General features: G+C 43.9%; 1 protein-coding gene across 2 annotated transcripts in view; it reads left to right on the forward strand.

The window, feature by feature from the left end:
- ACTN2 (actinin alpha 2) overlaps positions 1 to 17,456 on the forward strand; it is a 68,931-nt gene that overhangs the window by 23,451 nt on the left and 28,024 nt on the right. Inside the window, exons 2-8 of one of the 2 annotated variants that reach the window (XM_029931655.1) lie at positions 4,000 to 4,114; positions 5,033 to 5,152; positions 5,911 to 5,997; positions 9,685 to 9,772; positions 11,423 to 11,501; positions 14,143 to 14,224; positions 17,247 to 17,332. In XM_029931655.1, coding sequence (XP_029787515.1) covers positions 4,000 to 4,114; positions 5,033 to 5,152; positions 5,911 to 5,997; positions 9,685 to 9,772; positions 11,423 to 11,501; positions 14,143 to 14,224; positions 17,247 to 17,332 — 657 coding nt within the window. The remainder of the gene's footprint in view (positions 1 to 3,999; positions 4,115 to 5,032; positions 5,153 to 5,910; positions 5,998 to 9,684; positions 9,773 to 11,422; positions 11,502 to 14,142; positions 14,225 to 17,246; positions 17,333 to 17,456) is intronic. The other variant, XM_029931654.1, reaches the window with a different exon arrangement.

Consider the following 17,456-nt stretch of genomic DNA (forward strand, 5'->3'; position numbering starts at 1 on the left):
TCACGCATCATCATGGAAATACAAATCAAAACCACACTGAGATGCCACCTCATGCCAGGCAGAGTGGCTAAAATGAGCAACTCAGGAAACTACAGATGTTGGAGAGGATATGGAGAAATGGGAACCCTCTTGCACTGTTGGTGGGAATGTAAACTGGTATAGCTGCTCTGGAAAACAATGTGGGGGTTCCACAAAAAATTAACAATAGAACTCTCCTGTGACCCAGGAATAGCACTACTAGGAATTTATCCAAAGGATACAGGGGTGCCGATTCATAGGGGCACATGTATCCCAATGTTTGTAGCAGCACTGTCAACAATAGCCATATCATGGAAAGAGCCCAAATGTCCATCAACTGATGAATGGATCAAGAAGAAGTGGTTTACATGTATAATAGAATACTACTTGGCAATGAGAAAGAATGAAATTTGGCCATTTGCAACAACATAGATAATGGAACTCAAGAGTATTATGCTAAGTGAAGTAAGTCATTCAGAGAGAGACATCATATATTTTCACTCATATGTGGAATTTGAGAACTTAACAGAAGACCAATAAGTGGGGGAGGGAAAAATAGATTAAAAATAGAGAAGTAGGCTAACCATAAGAGACTCTTAGATACACAGAACAAACCTAGAGGGGAAAATGGATGATGCACATTGAGGCGGGCACTTGTTGGGATGGGCACTGGGTGTTGTATGTAAGTGATGAATCACGGGAATCTACTCCAAAAACCAAGAGCACACTGTTTTTTGGCCGATTTGACAATAAATTATATTAAAAAAAAAATCATGGCCTATTTTCCTGTGCCTATCCCAAAAGGTTAGGTATATGATTAGTTTCATTATTGTGAGTAAAAAAATTCAAACCATGTTTAAAGTAGTTTTGCTTGCTGAAAATGGGGCCTGAGATGTGTTTTACTGAAGGATAACTGGAAACAACCTAAATGTCCATCCACGGGGAGCTAGTTACATAAAGTGTGGTCTGTGTGCTACAGTGAAATACTATGCAGCTATGAAAAGGAATGATGTTAGGGGCACCTGGATGGCGCAGGTGGTTAAGCGGCCGACTTCAGCTTAGGTCATGATCTCACAGTTCGTGGGTTCAAGCCCCGTGTTAGGTACTATGTGACAGCTCAGAGCCTGGAGCCTGCTTCTGATCCTGTGTCTCCCTCTCTCTCTGACCCTCCCCCACTCACACTCTGTGTTCTCTCTCTCTCAAATAAACATTAAAAAATTTTTAAAGAAAGGAAAGGAATGATCTGTACTGATGCAGAATGACCTCTGGGTTATATTTTTTAAGTGGGTAAAAAATCCAGGTACAGAACAATGTGTATACTCTGGGTTGTATTAAAGGCACAAAAAACAACATGTTTATCTGTATATTTATATATCTGTTGAAGATCATTGAAAAGATAAACAAAAAAACAAAATGTGTGTGTGTACTGTCTGGGGAAGAGAGTTGGATGGCTGGGTGTAGGAAGAGAGGGATAGTTTTCACTTCGTATCTTTTTGTACCACTTGAATTTCTTTTAAATTTGTTTATTTTGAGAGTGAGACAGAGAGAGAGCAAGTGAGGGAGGGGCAGAGAGGAAGAAGGAGAGAGAGAATCCCAAGCAGGCTCCACACAGACAGGACAGAGCCTGATGTGGGGCTTGAACCCATGAACTGTGAGATCATGACCTGAGCCAAGTTGGATGCTTAACCGACTGAGCCACCCACGTGCCCTGATTTGAATTTTGAACCAAGGAAATTCATTACGTATTCAAAAAGTAAATAGATAAAATTAATATTGAAATAAATAAATGAGGGACTCTTCATAACAATCTTAGCTTCAGACACCAAAGTTGGGTTATCTAGAGTAACTGTCCGATAGAGCTTTCCATGATGCTGGAGATGTTCAGTATGGGCACAGTCCAGCTCAGTAGCCACCGGCCACATATGGCCTTTGAGCACTTGAAAGGTGACTTGTGCCGAGCAGGAAATTGCTGCGGCTGAGGGTTTGAATGGTTTCCTGTCTCACATTCAGGTCCTTCATCCATGTTGAGTTGATTGTTGTGTGTGGTGTAAGACAGTGGTCCAGCTTCATCTTCTGCATGGTGCTGCCCAGTTCTCCCAGCACCATTCACTTAAGAGATGGTCTTTTTTCTACTGGATTCTCTTTCCTGCTTTGTCAAAGACTAGTAACTAGGAGCACACTGTACATTATGTTAGCCAACCTGACAATAAATTATATTTTAAAAAATAAAGAAAAGTGGTTTGTGCAACAGAAGAACTAACATTTTAATTTCCTTTAGTTTCTGGTAATTTACACTTAAATAGCTACGCATGGCTAGTGGCTACCTCATCGACTGGGAAAAAATCTAGACTATATGGTTTCGAGTTGCTCTTCTGTTTAGAGTTGACTAAAGTTTAGATGTGTTTTAGGAGAACTAATTATTTACTTTAGGTTCTCAGAGTAAAATGAATTCTTTCTTCTAAGTCCAAGAAAACGCCTGCATTTTTGCCCTTGAACTTAAGGCCATCACATATTTGTTGAAAAAAGTGACAGACTTGTAAATCTTCCTTATTACCCAGGAAAATCACTTTTTATGGAAATGGTGTCTTTTTGTGGCCTTGCATGGAAGCTGTTTATTTTTTAGGGATTCATTTTGTCGTCTAGAACACAGACCCTATTTGCGTGTCTGCCTGCAGAGTAACGTGCCGGGCATTTTGTTCTTGAGCCCCACAGCTGTTGTGAGACAGGGGACAGTTTGCATTCTTAACCAGCAGCTGCCAGGAGCACTTCTAAAATGGGTTTGGCAGGAAATCGTGCACAAGTGGAAGCCAAGTTAAAAGCAGCTTGAAAAATAAACAGAATGACTTTGGATGTCACTTCATATATAGTCCATCTCTCCACTAAAGATTGTCTTTGTAATTTGTTACCATGACTAGGCTGTGAGCCCTTCCAAGGCATCTAATGGTCTTTGAAATCTGGGTCTACCCCAGAGCCTGGAATATGCCAGTAGGAAGTCATTGTTACTATTACTATTATCATTATTTTTAATGATTGACTGTACTGCAAATTTGTGTAATTAATTTAGTTACTAGCTTAACATTTTTGTGCTTTTAGGATAAACTAGATGTAGATAATTAGTGGTTATGGGTCCCCTCCTCTCTTTTCCTTTCTGTGACATAATACCGCCTACCCTCTGCTCTAAAGACGTGAACACTCCTGAAACATTATTTATTCATCCATTCTGCAAGCATGCTTATTTTTTTTGTATGCATGGAATAAGCACACTCTGACATAGTCTGTGTTTTTCAGAAGGTGCATATGGTACCTTTTTTTTCAAGTCTATTTATTTTGAGAGAGAGAAAGAGAGCACGAGTAGGGGAGGGGCAGAGACAGAGGCAGAGAAATTCCCAAGTAGGCTCCATGCTGTCAGTGCAGAGCCAGATGTGGCTTGATGACAAAAGTGTGAGATCATGGCCTGAGCCGAGATGAAGAGTCAGATGCTTATCCTGCTGATCTACCCAGGTACCCCTGAACATGTTTTTTTTTTAATATTTATTTTTGAGAGAGAGAGAGAGAGAGGGTGTGAGTAAGGAAGAGGCTGAGAGAGGGAGACACAGAATCCAAAGCAGGCTCGAGTCTCTGAGCTGTCTGTACAACCCAACTCGGGGCTCGAACTCACCAACTGTGAGTGAGATCATGACCTGAGCCAAAGTCGGACGCTTAACCGACTAAGCCATCCAGGCACCCCTGAACGTGGTACCTTTTTAAACAGAAGGCACAAATTCCTCAGGCTGGCATATCAAATAAATGATTTTTTGTCCCTACAGGGGACACTAATAAGATCTTACCATAGTCTTTCAAGTCGTTCTTCCCACCAACTTCTCCCCAGAGGAGCTCCAGCCTCTTAGACTCCCCAGAGTGCACAGGGTGTCAGTGTTGTCCGCAGGGCGGGGGGCTGACTGCCGGGGGGCTGTGCCCAGCGGTGTCTGGTTCTCGTTGCAGACCTTCACTGCCTGGTGTAATTCCCACCTACGGAAAGCTGGCACCCAGATTGAGAACATCGAGGAGGACTTCAGGAATGGCCTTAAGCTCATGCTGCTTTTGGAAGTCATCTCAGGTTGGTCCTGGACATTGCATACCCGTCCTTCCCGAATCCTGTGCATCCGCACGTGAGCACTAGATACGCATCTGGTTAGAGATGACTGTATCAGAAGTTCCCCTTGAACCTAGCTGGGCCAGAACATGATATTATCGGCAAAGAAAGCCTTTCCACAGCGCGATCTGCCTGGACCTCTTTTTCTGCTCTGACAAAGGAGTAACTTCTGTTTAAAATTGAGTTATTAAAATCATGTTTGTACCACCCACCTCGAAACAATAAGAGGAGAAAAAAATGACAGTTACGTGACTACCCACCATGCTGCCCTCTCTACTCTTAGCCCGCCTAGTGCATCTCTTTCATGCAGCGAGCCAGTGTATGTGTTGGCGTAACTCAGAAAACATGAGCTCAGATCCCAGACGGGTTGTGTTTTGCCCTGAATTTCAGTTGGCTGGGTTAGACTTTGGATGAGAGAAGGGATTGCCCTTGAAGAAGTGTGACTGGGAGGGCAATGGCAAGTCTGCCCTGATCCATATATCTTCATAATCAGGTGTCTCAGATGAGCCCTGGCGGCCGCCGCTGTCATTTGGACTAGGCGATCCTGACTTCCTCTAACAGCTAGTCAGCAACCCGAGGCTCCTGGGATCCCAACCAGCTTTTCTCTGTTCTTCTCCTTTGTAAGTTGGCTCATATGTAGGCCAAACTGGACTCTCCCAGCTATCTGAAAAGTGTATGGCTCCATACCGGTCTGTTGGTCTTGAAAGATTTTTTGGTCCGTGTTCCGCTATACTGTGATTTACAGAAGCCAGAGACCCATCAGAAATAGTCAGACACCTGTTTCCACTTAAGGAAGCATGGACTCTGAATTTTGGCCTCTTGGTTCCACGTCAAGGAGTTAATTTCTCTGTGCCTATGCTATTCTTTCTTTTCATCTGACAGGGGAAAGGCTGCCCAAACCCGACCGCGGAAAAATGCGATTCCACAAAATTGCTAATGTCAACAAAGCCTTGGATTACATAGCCAGCAAAGGCGTGAAACTGGTGTCCATCGGGGCTGAAGGTAAATGGGGTGTGAGCAGAATAACCCTGGCCGCCACACTGACCTCACCGTGGGGGGCGGGTGGGCCTGCCACTGGACGACTTCCCTCCCACTGCTGGCGGTGCCTGCTTCACAGCAGGTTCTCCGGTTCGCTCTGCTGTCTGGAGATGAGAGTAAAAGGTCGCATGAATGGGAGACCAGGCTCTGAGATTGTTTGTGAAGACAACAGTCAAATATAATGCTGCCGTCTTCAAGCTGATCATCAGGATGAGAAAGAGCTTAACCCTCCCAGTCACTCTTACTAAGAACTAGTTAATAGGGATATTGGGAGCCCTGGAACGTTTGGCAGGAGCCGAGACTCCTGTTTCTTAGTTTATGCAACTGAATCCTGTGAACCTGCCACCTGGGGACCACTGGAAGGATCAGGGTCAAAAGAGGAGCCTGTGTTCTGCATATTTGATGACTTAGACTCTTAGCCCATCTAGTGTTTGTGCTTCAGAAACTCTCGGGTTGTTTTTGGTGATTATGCATTTGCAAGATTGTGCTTATTATTAACTCAGAATTCATTTAAACTAGAGACATTTGGTTATGAATACTGTATTTATAGCTCGACACACTGCCACACTTAGAAAAACATAAACTGGTCTCTTCATGTATGTATATATTTTCTGATAGCTCGGAACTCAAAACTTAGGGGAAATGTACACGTTATTGGAAAAGTTTATGCCCCAATTCTGTTATGGTAACACTAGCTTGTTGTTGTGTTTCCTCACCTAAAGAAATTGTGGATGGCAACGTGAAAATGACGCTGGGTATGATCTGGACCATCATCCTTCGCTTTGCTATTCAGGATATTTCAGTTGAAGGTAAGAGATGTGGTTGAAAATCTGATGGTATTAAGTTACTTGGAGTGATTGTGTAAATTGAGTTCATAAAGTCAAATTTGAATAGGGCTTCATGAAATGGAGCCATCATTTACATGATTTAATGAAAGATATGCGAGTTAGGTTTTCACAGGTTTTATATTTGTATGAGAAAGACCCCAGCAATATTGTTTCATTCATGGGGGTAGACGAGCACATGTTCAGAACAGAAGTCTTCTTTTAAAATGAACATCATTTTTTGAGCTTTTAATTGCTTATTATACTAGTAGGTTCACAGCTATACCAGGGCTGTCGACGTAAAGCTGAAACACTTTTTCAGGTGTGGAAAAACAGTCAGTTGAAATCTGAGTTAATTCACCTTCTCTGCCTCCATTTCTCCCTCCCTCTTTCCCTTGCTTTTCTGTCTCTGTTTCTTTCTGTCCCTCTTTCAGTCTTTCTGTTAACAAAAATCTCTATTGTTATTGTATCTTTCAACTTAACAACTGTTCCGTCACTAGAATAGAATGGTAGTCCTTGGCAATGCCACCAAAGATGAAAATCTTTAGTCTTTTACGCCCACAGTACTCCTAAATATTTTGATGAATTCAGCACTGTTGAAAAGTGTCAAATTGACATTCTCAAAATTAGAACTTGGCCTGTTTAGGCTTCAAATCACAAAATGTATAGCCACAGAACATATTTAAATAAGGTGGAGTGAATTGTCCAGCCAGTCAGCATCCTGTCATTTGTTACCTGACGGCTAACCAGGTACCTGAATGGTAAGGGGGGCATTGTTTGTAATTCTGCCTAGGACGGAGTACCCGCTGAAGCTGGCCTTTTTAAATGATGTCAGTTGCTAATCAACTAACAAACACTAAAAAACCAATAATTTATCTACTGTGGACCAGATGGCATGAAGCCTATGGTGTTTACCCTTAAGGAGTTTCTGACCCATTTAGATTATTCCCTCTGGCACTGAAGCCCCATTCGTGCCATTTAAAATCCAAGTGAGATATAATGATATTAAAATCTCAATAATTCAGGCTCAGAAAAGACAGCCAGCTTGGATAATAAACAGTCTGAATTTGAAAACTTCTGTACAATCTACTTTTATTAGAGTACATTTCTTTCATTCCAGCGAAAATAACTAAATGCTTCTTAAAAGTTCTCACTGTATTAAAAACCAGTAATTCGTGATAACTTTACCAATTTTATATACTTCCAAATTTAAATATTTAAGCAGTTAAGCCCACCATAAAGAACAAATATTGTTTTTTTGTTTTTAATTTTTAAAAAGTATTTATTTTGAGAGAGAAAAGGTGTGAGCAGGGGAGGGGTAGAGAGAGAGAGGAAGAGAGAGAGAGTCCCAAGCAGGCAGAGCCTACTGTGGGGCTTGATATCACTAAGAGATTATAACCCAGATGTTTAACTGACTGAGCCACCCAGTTGCCCCTGGTTTTATTTTATTTTTTTAATGTTTGTTTATTTTTGAAGGAGGCAGAACATGAGCAGGGGAGGGGCAAAGAGAGACAGACACACAATCTGAAGCAGGCTCCAGGTGCTGAGCTGTCAGCACAGAGTCCGACGTGGGTCTCGAACTCATGATCTCCGAGATCATGCTCTAAGCTGAAGTCAGACACTTAACCTATTGAGCCACCCAGGCATACCAGTGACTGTCAAATTTAAACTTCCATAGCAGTTGTGAGATTTTATTCATTTACTATACCTCTCTTTACCTTTCTAGCCTGTTTCATTTAAACTTTGTAGTATACAGTACATTATTTCCTCCTGGTATACTTTTTCTTATTAGTTATATTGGCCAGGACCACTAGATAGGGAGTTTAATACTTCAACATCTGTATCAATTCATATTTATATGAAGTCTTAGAACTTTCAGTTGTTTTTTCCAAACAAGAATTTTCTAGAGAAGAGGGGTGAACAGGAATCATTCAAGTTATTCCTATAGCACATGAAATTTTGGGAATGTGTTTATTTCAACAGGGTTATAGGTCAAAAGAAAGTCTGAACAAGAATGGATTATTTAAATTGATAATTATGGAATACTTATTTTGATATGAAAAAAATAAACTTCAAGCTCTAACTGAAATGGAAGGCCAAGGCCCAATGTTAGTCAAGAGTCCATGGGTTTAAAGGGGTTTTCTAAATTGTTAACACTTAAATACATACAGAATCCTAGATTTGGGGGATGGGTTTGAGGAGCTGTTTGGATATATGTAACTTTGGGTTCCCCAAGAAACAAGTGCTAGGCGGGTATTAGATGCAGTCTTAGTCTACTCAAAAATACCATATACTGAGTGGCCTGCATAACAGAAATTTGTTTTCTCATGGTTGTGGAACCTGTAAGTCCAAGATCAGGGTGCCAGTGTGGTCAGTTTTTGATAAGGACCTCCATTTTGGCTTGTAGATGGCTGCCATCTTGCTATGTCCTAGGTGGCTTGAGTGGAAGAGCTCCTGTATCTCTTCTTATGAGATGCTAATCCCATCATGGGACCCCCACTCTCATGACCTCATCTAACCCTAAGGTCAGGGCTTTAACATTGGAATTTTAGGGGGATATAAACATTCAGTCCAAAACAGACATGCCGGAGATTTTTTTGCGGGGCGTGGGGTGGGGGGATGCCTACGAAGAACAGGAAATGGCCAGTGCACTTGGCTAACACCCATACTAGAGAAGGGAAGGGAGAGTTGGGGGAGAAGAATCTTACCTGCAGTGTGGTCCTTAGGCCTTGTTCACAGACTGATGGGGAGCCTTGAGGCCCAGTAGCTCTCAGAGGGGTCCCACATGCACAGGAATGGCCCAGTTCTAGGGGTCCTTCCTCTCTCAGTCTTTGGCCAGAGCAGCTGAGGAAGTATGGCCTCTGGGGAATGAGGGGTGGATTCAGAGTGTCATGGCTGGGACTTCTGTGAGCTGCCATGTGTTCCCAGCAGCAGGACATCTGAACCACACACCTTCATGGCCACCACAAGGGGGTGTTGTTTCCACTTGGTCAGAACTCAGGTGGCCAAACCTGAAATTATGAAAGCCTTTCAGTACTATACAAATCCCTGGGTAAGGGAGTAAATTCGAAACACCATGGCCTCTAGTGAATTCCATTTACCCAGGATTCCAAATGATAAGTGAATTGAATGACAAGTTAGTGCAGTTATAAACTACACACATTTTTTAAAGTTTCCTTTAAAAATAGTAAATTGCCCAAATCCCTGAAGTCAGGTTTTATACTTAAGATATCGGAACTTAAGGTTGCTCCTGCATTGTCCTTTTCAAGGAATTGTCCTCTGTTTATTTTAAAGTTTATTTTATTTATTTTGAGGGGAGGGAGGGGAAAAGAGAGAGAGAGAGAATCCCAAGCAGGTTCCACACTGTCAGCGTGGAGCCAAACGCAGGACTCAAACTCATGAACCATGAGATCGTGACCTGAGCCAAAATCAAGTCAGATGCTTAACTGACTGAACCACCTAAGGTGCCCCTCCTTTTCAAGTCTCTTAAGTGTCATCAGAAGTCAGTCCCTGGGTGCGGAGTTCTGGCTCCCACCTTTCTACAGAGACCACGAGAAGAGATGATACATTTGGTAGTTAGCCCCCTCGGAAGTGTCCTTTTAGAAGGTGACCAGGAGTTGGGTGCATTAAGTAGTATTTCCACAGGTCACTTTTTCCTGGTTGTCATTACAGAAACCTCGGCCAAAGAGGGTCTCCTGCTTTGGTGTCAAAGGAAAACCGCTCCTTATAGAAACGTGAACATTCAGAACTTCCACACCAGGTAAGCAACCAGGGCCCTGGGTCCTTAGCATTCTCACTGGGATCCTCGGATGGCAGGCAGGACAGTGGTTCCTTATACTGGTCCTCCTGCTCCTGTCTGAGACGTGTCTTATGTGTGTAGTGGAGCCGAGGCCATAGGATCTCTAATGCTTCAGATCTCTCTGGGGGGAATGTCTGATTCAGATTTGAGGAGCTGGTAGAGCAGCTCAGTATTGATAAGTGAATGCCTTGCCGCACCTGATTGGGGCTTCACAATTTGGGGGTGTAGGACTGCACCTCACCATCGTGCTGGGAGCAGGTGGAAGGGAGTGGGGGGCGGGGCTTCTCCGTGAGGAAGACACCAAGGCGAAATGCATGTTCCCACACGTCCTGTCTGCACACCGACGTCTCCCTGTGTACGACCGGGAGACACCCTTCATCGGCCAGCTCTGTATGCTGGGATTCGAGAGAAGTACAACACTCATGTTTGCAGAATGCAGGAACCCGAATGCAGTCCGAGAGCACGGTTTTGTCACGTGCTTCAGCTTTCTTCCTCATCCTTCTGTCATTATTATCTGTGGGTAGAAGAGTTGCCTGTATTTTCACCCTTTGTATGTGGGTCCCCAACCGCCATGGGCAATCTGAGAAATGAAGGGTAAGGATGAGCCCACAAGGAAAAATCAGGGAGGTTCTTCTTCTGAGCAGACAAGTATTAGTAGAGTGTCTACTAAGTGTCAGGCACTGAGCTTGGCCTTGAGTGTATGGAGGTGGGAAAGAGGACTTGTCTCTATAGCACGGTCTCTGCGGGGTGTGAGGAGCCACGTAGGGCTGAGACCAGATTCTGCCAGCATAAAAGTCAACCGGTTGCAAACTTGCTTCTTACTGACCTTCTTGCTTTCCTTCTTGGGCCCAAGATTGGCCCAGCCACTTCCGGGGGCTTCCTTGCCCCCCATGGCCCCCTGAAGGGAACAGAACTCCAGCTCCCAGCCCTCGGTGAACCCCTGGTCCCACTGGCAGGCTCACAGCCCAGGGTCCTCTAAAGAACGGTTAGTGCAGGTGTCTCTGGGGAACGAGACCGGAAGTCCAGGCCCTCATTGCTGAGTCTGTCAGACGCTTGTTTGTCTTTGCCTTTTTAAAAACATGTAAAGAACCTTATGGAGAAAGACACGGGAGTATCTGGGAGCTCATGGTGACTTTTTAGGTATACTAAGAATCTTGGAGAGAAGTATGTCCTTGACATTTCAGGGTAGACATCCTGTGTGTGTTTATTGGGGAGACCCTGCTGTCGGATCCACATGGGAGACTTGGAGGAGAGAGGGAGGAGGGGACTGTGACAGGAGGGCACTGATCGGGGAGGAGAGCAGAGACGCAGTAGAGGGGTAGATTCCTTCTTGTCACTGCCAGTTCTTCCAGCCCAGAACGAGTATGAGTGAAGAGCTGAGCAGACCCTAGAGACATCCCAAAAAGAAGACTGGTGTTCAGGAAGGGACCACAAAACCACTGTGTTGGGTAGGGAGGGAGGCCTAGCCTTCTGTGCATTGAGTCAGACAGAAGGGCGTTTGTTAGAGGCTGTGCGTCCCAAATTTCAGGGCTCCGGCTTACCCAGGGCACGCCCTTGCTGCTGCTCTCTCTCCATTAACACGTGTTCCTGTTCTTCCCAACCTTCGTGCAGCTGGAAAGATGGCCTTGGACTCTGTGCGCTCATCCACAGACACCGGCCCGACCTCATTGACTACTCAAAGCTTAACAAGGTCATTCTGGGGGCCTGGCATGCCGTGTCCCCCCGCACCCTGCCCCTCAGCATGTCGTCCTGAAAATGAGCACATCAACACCCGACTCACACGAACAGCGGCTGCCACCAGCATCCTCTCCCCAGCTAGCCTTGCATGCAGGGCAAATGGGAAGGGGGGGCAGGAAAATCCTTCTATTAGTGATTAATTATTAATATTAAATAATTAAGGTGGGACAAGACCAGAGCTACATCAGCCTTTTGGCCCAGGTTAAGATACGTTTGTCTACTTGGCTTGGTGTCCTCTGAAGGTTTTTAGAGATGTGTCCCAGAGATTTTTATGTTCCCAGATTGCAAATCTGAGAAGAGAAGCATTTATGCTTTGGGGGGAAGGAAAGGTCCAAACACTCTAGGCCTTCTTTTCCAATTCCCTTTACCTTCCCTGCAGGACTGGGCTGCAGACGTTTTCACTCAGAATTGATTAACTAGTTTCTCACACAGGGGACCCTTTATAATTATCTTGCCATTGACAGAAGGTATTAGCTGGAGCCTTCGAGAAGGGTTTTTGTCATTCAATTTGGTTTTGCTCTCTTTAGAAAAGTCACCCGAGGACATTTTAATTCTCTGCTTAAGCTTAAGCTTCAGCGCGCTTAAGTTTCCATTAGCGTCAGAAGTCTTTCTTTGGCAGTGGTTTAAAAATGTAAATCTGTGACGGAGGAAAGGACGCCAGGCCCCTCCTAAACATTGTGGTAGACAGTCCGTGCTGCCCTAGACATAATGACGCGTGAGGTTGAAGACAGAGGTGTTGCCCGACCTGAAAACGGTCCCCCAAGGAGTGGTTGCGGCCCAGTTCCTTCTGGCTGTCCGTGTGTTCCGTGGCCGTTCACATGTTGCTGTGGTTTGCTGTGGGATTGTTTCTGCTGCATGCCGGCCTCACCTGTGTGGTGTGTACGGCCATTGGCAGAGTGTCCTGGCTTTTACCATATTTTTATGACTTTTTTGTAATTATTATTATTTTAATGTTCATTTATTTTTGAGAGAAAGGGGGCATGAGCAGGGGAGGGGCAGAGAGAGGGAGACCCGGAATCTGAAGCAAGCTCTGGGCTCTAAGCTGTCCGCACAGAGCCCAACGCAGGGCTTGAACTCAACGGACCGGGAGATCATGACCTGAGCTGGAGTTGGACACTTAACCAACTGAGCCACCCAGGCACCGCTGCCACCTTTTTAGTGGCACCTGCTCACTGCCTCCCTCCTGGCCTGTCTCTAGTAACCATGGGATATCTCCTGAGGAATTTACCTGTGCTGTATCACAGAAGGTTGCCAGAGTGCCTCAGCTTTTCAAAGCACATTCTCTTACTCTGGAGTGATTTTGAAAAGTTTCAGACTTGGAGATAGTGTATATGCTTTTCAATGAATCTCTCATTTGCAAAATGAAGGGATTATTCTAGATCGAACGAGTTTCCTTAGCAGTTTATAATGGTCGATTTTTATTACCAGCGGTCCACAGACCTGTGGTAATTTGCCATCTTCGATGAGTGAAAAGTGAGAGTAATTAAGAGTAGCAGTTAATACTACACAGCTCTAGATTAGACTCTGTTATAAATAAATACATATGCTTATTATGTACACATGTGTTAAGACGTAGGTTACATGTAGATATCGCACATGCATATATTCACACACATACTAATATATATGTGGTGTATATATATTATTTTGTGTATGTTACGTATACATTCATACTCGTTCAGTACCATGCACAGTAAAACATAATGAACTGATCAAGTAGGTACCATTATTATCCCAGTTTTACAGGTGAAGGAAGTATGGAATTCAGAAATCTGCCCAAGGTCACATGGCTAGTATCTGAGCCAAGAAAATACTTAACTGCCACATTTATCTTTCTCAATTAACAATGTAATTGAGATAGCTGGCACAGAGCCTCAGAATCATTCTAATTTTTTTGAGAGAGAGAGTGAGTGAGTGAGTGAGGGGCAGAGAGAGAGAAGCAGATCTCAGCCCAAGAGGGGCTTAACTGATACATGACTTGAACTCACGAACTGCACATGACCTGAGCTGAAGTCAGATGGTTAATGACTGAGCCACCCAGGTGCCCCTCAAAGCATAATTTTTGCTCTTGGTAGCCATCTTGTAACATTCTTTAGGGATCCAGACGTTTCACCGACTACCATGCTTTCCCCCTCTTTACCCCTCAGCTTTCTTACATCTAAAACAAAGGTGTTGCACATTCTCCATGATCCCCTCCCAGATCTGGAAAATGTATGCTTCATGATTTCTTCTGGAATCACTTAAATGTTGTTACCAGTAGAGTTGCAAATAAGCTTGGAGGTCTTCAGGGTTCTTTCTGGTCCATGAGAGAATGTCTGGCAATGTTTCTGTCTACAAAGCAGTTGGCTTCTTCCTTTGGCTCACATTTTATGATTTGCAGTGTGCATGGCTCATGTGGCTTTCACATCATTTGGGGTTGTTTCTCTAAATGTTTGAAGGGATTGGGAAAAGATAAGAAGGCAAATTACTTACACTCATGGTTATGTGGTGTGCATGGAAAGTCTCTTCCTAAAAGTGAGGTATGTAAAAACTATTACTCATAACCCTTGTCCAAAAGATATTTTCAAAAACTGGCTCTGCTGTGTTTCACATAGGACGACCCAATAGGAAATATTAACCTGGCCATGGAAATTGCAGAGAAACACCTGGATATTCCCAAAATGCTGGATGCTGAAGGTAAGAGGAAGATCATGTTTACTGACTCCTATAAAATCTGTGGACTGTGCATGCTATGGCCCCGTGGAGGGGGTTGTGAAACGTTATAGCCAAGTTACATCCAAAGTACTTCAGAATCTGAGGAATTTTCTGTCCTTGGCCACAGGAGGGGTAAGGGAGTTTTATTTGTACCTTGCTCTTGAATTCTTTTTAAAAATCTTGCTTCAAAGCCACGCAGCAAAACTATAGTGAAAGTAATTTGGTAAACGGTTCAGCTTTGGCAAAGACAAGGCAGAACACTTTGCTTTGTGATTTGCAAAGAAAAATTTACTATTTTTATTTTTGTAACACACACCGTTATTTCTCTTTCCAATGGAAACAAGCTTAGCAAAGAAATCTTGTAAGGTGTTCGGGACTTCATAAGGAAAAAAAAAATCCTTCCTTCCAGCTGGAAGTTACAGAATCAAAACATAGAATACGGAACGTTCAGCCATCAGGGTCTCTCTCGAGCTTCCACGTTTCATTTTGGGTCTGAATCACGTTCAGGTAGATCTGAAAGAAGCTAGTAAGTTTCTCAGCATTTCGCAGCTGAGCACCACTCACTTTGCAGAGTACCTCTCTGCATGTGATGAATTCATAGGTGTTGTACCCATGGCACACCATTGAAAGCACAGATATGTGGAGACCATCCATTCAATTCACTGGTTTGCAAGTCGCTTCTCACTCAACAGACTTGTCTTGAGCGCCCACTATGAACTGCTAGGTCCTGCAGGACCTCGGGGTTCTACCCTCGAGGAATTTCTGTTATTCTGTTTGTTGTTAATACTGTTACTTCCTGATGGTCCATTTCTTCCCCTGAGTGACATGGTTGGAGGAAAGCAAAGAACTTGATTAGAGGCAATTGCCAATCTTCTGTTCCTCCTTATTTTTGGGGATTGCATTATAAGTTATCATAAAGTAGGTGGCTTGAAACAATGGAAATTTATTCTTTTATGGTTCTGTAGGCTCTGAGTCTGGGATCAAGCTGTTGGCAGGGTCATGCTTCTTGCAAAGCCTGGAGAGGATGTTTCTTCCTTGTGTCTCCTAGCTTCAAGAAGTCCTAGGCATTCCTTGGCTGTGGTATCATCCATCGCTCCAACCTCTGACTGTGTCTTTACCTGACCACCTTCTGTCTGTGTCTGTCACTCCATCCCTTTCCCTCTTATAAGGACACCAGTCATATTGGATTAAGGATCTTCTCTACCTCAGCATGACCTCATCTTAACTTGATTATATTAGCAAAGGCCTACTTCCAAATAAGGTCATATTTGCAGGTACCAGGGGTGAGAGTTAGGACTTCAGCATATCTTTTTGAGGGACACAGCCCAACTCATAACAGTGATCTTTAGGATTCTAATTTTACCCATTTATTTGAGCATTTAAAAAATGTTTATTTAGAGAAAGAGCATGTGTATGCATGAATGGAGGGAGGGAGGGAGGGAGAGAGAGAGAGAGAGAGAGAGAGAGAGAGAGAGAGAATCTTAAGCAGGTTCCATGCTCAGTGCAGAGCCCAACATGGGGCTCAATCTAATGAACCTCAAGATCATGACCTGAGCCAAAATCAAGAGTTGGATGCTCAACCAACTGAGCCACTCAGGCACCCCTTAAATTAACTATTTTATCAAATACCTACGTTATTGGGTGTTAATACTTGAATATATTCACTCCTCCAAATCTGTATATATGGTTTTCAAAAGCTCTTTAGAAGGAGAAAGTCAATAAAATAATGAAGTAGCAACAGAGAATAGTTCCTATTCCTTTCTGTCAGTGTGTCCTTTCTAAGCCAAGCTTACATTCATGTGGTGTCTCCTTTGACCTTTCCATAGGGTGAATACCCAGAGGTTACCCACTTGAGTTAATAGCTACAGTACTAAAAGGGAGGGAAAAACAGGTGACATTTAGCTAATTAATGCCTCCCTAATACACTGCAATTGAGGATGAGTTCAGGATCACCATCATTCCTCTAGCATGCTGACATGCTTCTTAGTCAGTAGATTTTTCCTCAGTTCCTGAGTCCAGGTCTGGGCATGTGTCCATCCTGTATATTCTTCCAGGCCAGTGAGATGTCCCGGTGTGCCTTCATTTCCTCCTCCCTTCTGACCTTGTGACACATCTTAGTCCATTCCTTTTCTTTTCCTTTCCTTTCAAATGGTTCAGAAAAAGTCCTACATACTATATTATTTTCTTTGCAGTTTCTTACAGGAATCTTCTGGCAGAGTCATGAACTCAGTGCCTTGAATGTGGGGCATGTTGTGAATTGACTGCCCAACAAGTCCCTATATGTGACCCTTTGTATCCTTGTCACCTGCATTTGGACTTCTTATCACCACAGCACATCGCATGCTGGCCACCTCCTCTCAGAATGCCCACCCCTCTGGTGAAGCCCCGCCTTCCCGCCTGCTGCTGCTGACCTCACTTCCTGTCATTTGTGTCCGTCTCCAAATCCTAAGTGAGGATTTTCAAGTGACTGCTTGGGTCTCTCTCCCATGCATGGGTTACCTGGGGAAACTTTTCCTCATCTTAACCATCTTCCCTGCTTTTAGAAGGTTCTGGAAGCTTTTTTCCTATCCTCCACAAACCTTTCCTTATGGTGAGCACCAGGCTTATATTCGTGGGTGCATACATTCTGTGTGGACTTGCAGAAGGGATTTTGTTGACCCGGGGGCCCTCCTCCTCGTGTGCAGCAGCAGAGAGTCTCTGGGAAGGTGCTGTTGGGTGCCTTCTGTGGAATCCCAGAGTTCTGATTCTGGCTGTGGATGTGACTTCCCTGCTGGTGTAGGGGTTGTCCTCACTAGCCATGTGCTTCCTCTTTCCACTTCTCAAAAGTACACGGAGAAAAATGACTTTGTAGGTATGACTTCTTTGACTGGAGCCAAAGTTTTGACAACTGAAGTGTGTGGGGGTGAGGGGGGAAGATTCATTGCTTTGGCTTCTCTGAGGTCGCACTTGGCAAAGCCTGTGGGTACTGAACATCCGAGCAGTTAACCTTCTTTTCTTCACACAGATTTAGTATACACTGCCAGACCTGATGAGAGAGCCATAATGACTTATGTTTCCTGTTACTATCATGCTTTTGCTGGTGCACAGAAGGTGAGGATGTAAAACATGAGTCACCACTCACCCTTCACCTTCTGTGTCTTAATTTTTTTTTCCTAATCATTTTTCTCTTTTCCCCTCTCCTTTAAGTAAGGAGGCCTGTCCGGTTCTGAGGAGG

The sequence above is a fragment of the Suricata suricatta genome, chromosome 2 (assembly GCF_006229205.1).
Source record: "Suricata suricatta isolate VVHF042 chromosome 2, meerkat_22Aug2017_6uvM2_HiC, whole genome shotgun sequence".
Lineage (NCBI taxonomy): Eukaryota > Metazoa > Chordata > Mammalia > Carnivora > Herpestidae > Suricata > Suricata suricatta.